Source organism: Aplysia californica, unplaced genomic scaffold (assembly GCF_000002075.1).
Source record: "Aplysia californica isolate F4 #8 unplaced genomic scaffold, AplCal3.0 scaffold00597, whole genome shotgun sequence".
Lineage (NCBI taxonomy): Eukaryota > Metazoa > Mollusca > Gastropoda > Aplysiida > Aplysiidae > Aplysia > Aplysia californica.
This window is the reverse complement of record NW_004797867.1, coordinates 403,788-406,289: the sequence shown is the minus strand read 5'-3', so window position 1 is coordinate 406,289 and position 2,502 is coordinate 403,788. Positions and strand designations below refer to the sequence as shown.

The following is a 2,502-nucleotide window of genomic DNA, read 5'->3' as shown; positions in this document are numbered from 1 at the left end:
CCCCCTCTCTCTCTCTCTCTCTCTCTCTCTCTCTCTTTCTCTCTCTCTTTACCCCTATTGAGCATTTGCCCGATATGTATATAACGAGCAGGGCGTACATGCCATGGTTAGCCTATAGTCGGTGGTCAGCTCACTCCTCTCTGGTTTATTATGTTATGTGTGTCTTTGTTATAGGGATGGGAGATAAGTATCTCTGTTGGTTTGTCAGACGTACTTAACGTCGGGGAGAGAGAGAGAGAGAGAGAGAGAGAGAGAGAGAGAGAGAGAGAGAGGGGTGGGTGAGAGAGACAGTGAAAGAAAGAGGGAGGGAGACAGATTTACTGACATCTTACCTTCAAGGACATGTCAATGATTTTCTGTTTGAGTTCCTCCGACTTCTTCTCATTATTTGCCTCTCTCTCCTTCTCTTTCAAAAGCTGCTTGATTGTTACATAGGCCCACATCCTCTCTACGATACCGGCGTAGTCTCTGGGTCCAGACAAGACAGATTTCCCCTCCTCCTCCTCAGCTTCGATCACAAAATTCGTCACATCCTCTGTCTCAAAAACCAGGTCAATCTCTCCAGATTTCTTTAATCCCTTGATCTCAGCTTGAAATCGTCCCTCGGGTTTATGGAGAAACCCGCAAATAACAATCTCTGTTCCGTTATATACCACAGGGAAGGTGTCCTCAGTTATCGAGAACTTGTCTACGCTGCTGTTCAGGTAGGTCACAGTCAGATCTTTCATGACTACTGCAGAGACCTCGTTGTACAAAGATGCTACCTGAAGCGCTGCATCTGAGGCTTCATAAATCTTCCTCGCAAACCCAGAGTTCTGAGCGCTAATGGTCTTCAGGGCCTCAAAATCAGCACCAGATCCAAAGGCCAAACTGAGGATGGCGCAATCTTTTGAGTTGGCTCCTCTGACATTGCGTGCGATTTGCATTGAGTCCCGGACTCCTTCTGTGGGCTGACCGTCCGTGAGAAAGAAGACCAATGACGCTCGTCCGCTCTCTTCGACGCGGGCAAATTCTTGGACAGCTGTTGTCAGAGCCTTATCGATGTTAGTCACTGGAAGAGAAAGAACAATGGAACAAAGTTACATTACAATTCAATGTAAATTTACTTCATAACTATAAGCAAAATTGCTACATAATTTAATCCAGTAAAATTTCCCTGTTGGGTGCAACCTCTTATTGGCAAGACTGAAGGCAACGTTGATAAGAATAAAAACAACAATTAATACTGACAGCATAGACAAAAACAAGTCTTATTTATAACTTATACAGTCGTCAGTCTTAAGTGAGTGGGTTGTCAGTTTAAAAGGAAGGGTGAAGTGGAGTGATGAGGGTTTTGCGGTTGAATTGGTGATTTAATAAAACTTTATTTTTTCAGTTTTCATTAAGATTTGTCTTTTCAGGGGAAATAAGCACCCCAATAACAGTCCCCATATTTCTTCATTATTACTGCCCTTATTTATTTTCCTTCCCCTTCCCCTTCCCCTTCCCCCCTTTTTTTCCTATCTTCCGTAGATGTTAATGGGTTGTCCACTTACTTCCATCTGCCCTCATGCTGCCCACAAAGCTCAGAGCCTCAGACATAATGCCCTCGTTCCCAGCAGAGACCAGAGTGGGTTTCCACTTCTTTACCCAGGAGCTGTGGAGGTACAAACAATACACACCAGTTGAGAGTTAAACTGACAGGTCAATGGGTTGATATTAGGTTGATGCGTTTTTTGTGTCCATAAAAAATAACAACAGCTGGAACAACAGCAACGCATGGCAATGACAACATCGATGGCAGCTACATTGACAAGAGCAACAAAGAACAGACTAAGTCATGAATAGGTAAGGTGAAAAGATATTTTTAAAAATCAAACAAAATTTACTTTAATAGATGGTACTACCTGAGAACAAGAGATCCTTAAAATATTTTTAAAAACAATAGTTCTTTGGTGTAAAAGATATGGAGAGGGGATTGGGGAGAGGGGGAGGGTGAAGAGAGAAAACGATAGACAGACAGACAGAAAGACAAAAAGACAGAAAGACAGACAGATAATATGTGAAAAAATATTGCGCAGATAAAAAAAAAATTCTTCTGACTAGGATTCAATTTGACCAGATTTGTATCATATCTTTGTCTTGCGTCTACCTGAAAGTGATGATGTTAAAGCGGTCTTGTTCTTGCAGGTCTCCCAAAATAACCTGCATAGCATTGATCAGCTGACTAATCTTGGTGCCAGACATAGACCCTGACAGATCAAGGACGAAGATGATATCTTTGGGCATTGGAGGCAGGTTGGGTGAGAAGAAATGGACGAAGTAGCCATCAACCACCTGGTTTCGGAGAGAGTAAAAATGGGTGTAAACATATGGCTGGACAGATCTAAGTAGGTCAGATTTGTCTTTTCATTGGATTTTGTTTTGTTTGAGTGTGAGGCTGTTTGTGTGAATCTATGTGTGCGCCTCTCTCTCTCTCTCTCTCTCTCTCTCTCTCTCTCTCTCTCTCTCTCTCTCTCTCTG

General features: G+C 42.7%; 1 protein-coding gene across 1 annotated transcript in view; it reads right to left on the bottom strand.

Moving 5' to 3' along the window:
* Window positions 1-2,502, bottom strand: part of LOC101863295 (inter-alpha-trypsin inhibitor heavy chain H4) — a gene marked incomplete in the record, with an annotated part of 10,853 nt that overhangs the window by 3,796 nt on the left and 4,555 nt on the right. Inside the window, 3 exon segments of the mRNA XM_013087517.2 lie at window positions 333-1,051; window positions 1,536-1,636; window positions 2,132-2,316. Of these exon segments, the coding sequence (XP_012942971.2) occupies window positions 333-1,051; window positions 1,536-1,636; window positions 2,132-2,316 (1,005 nt within the window).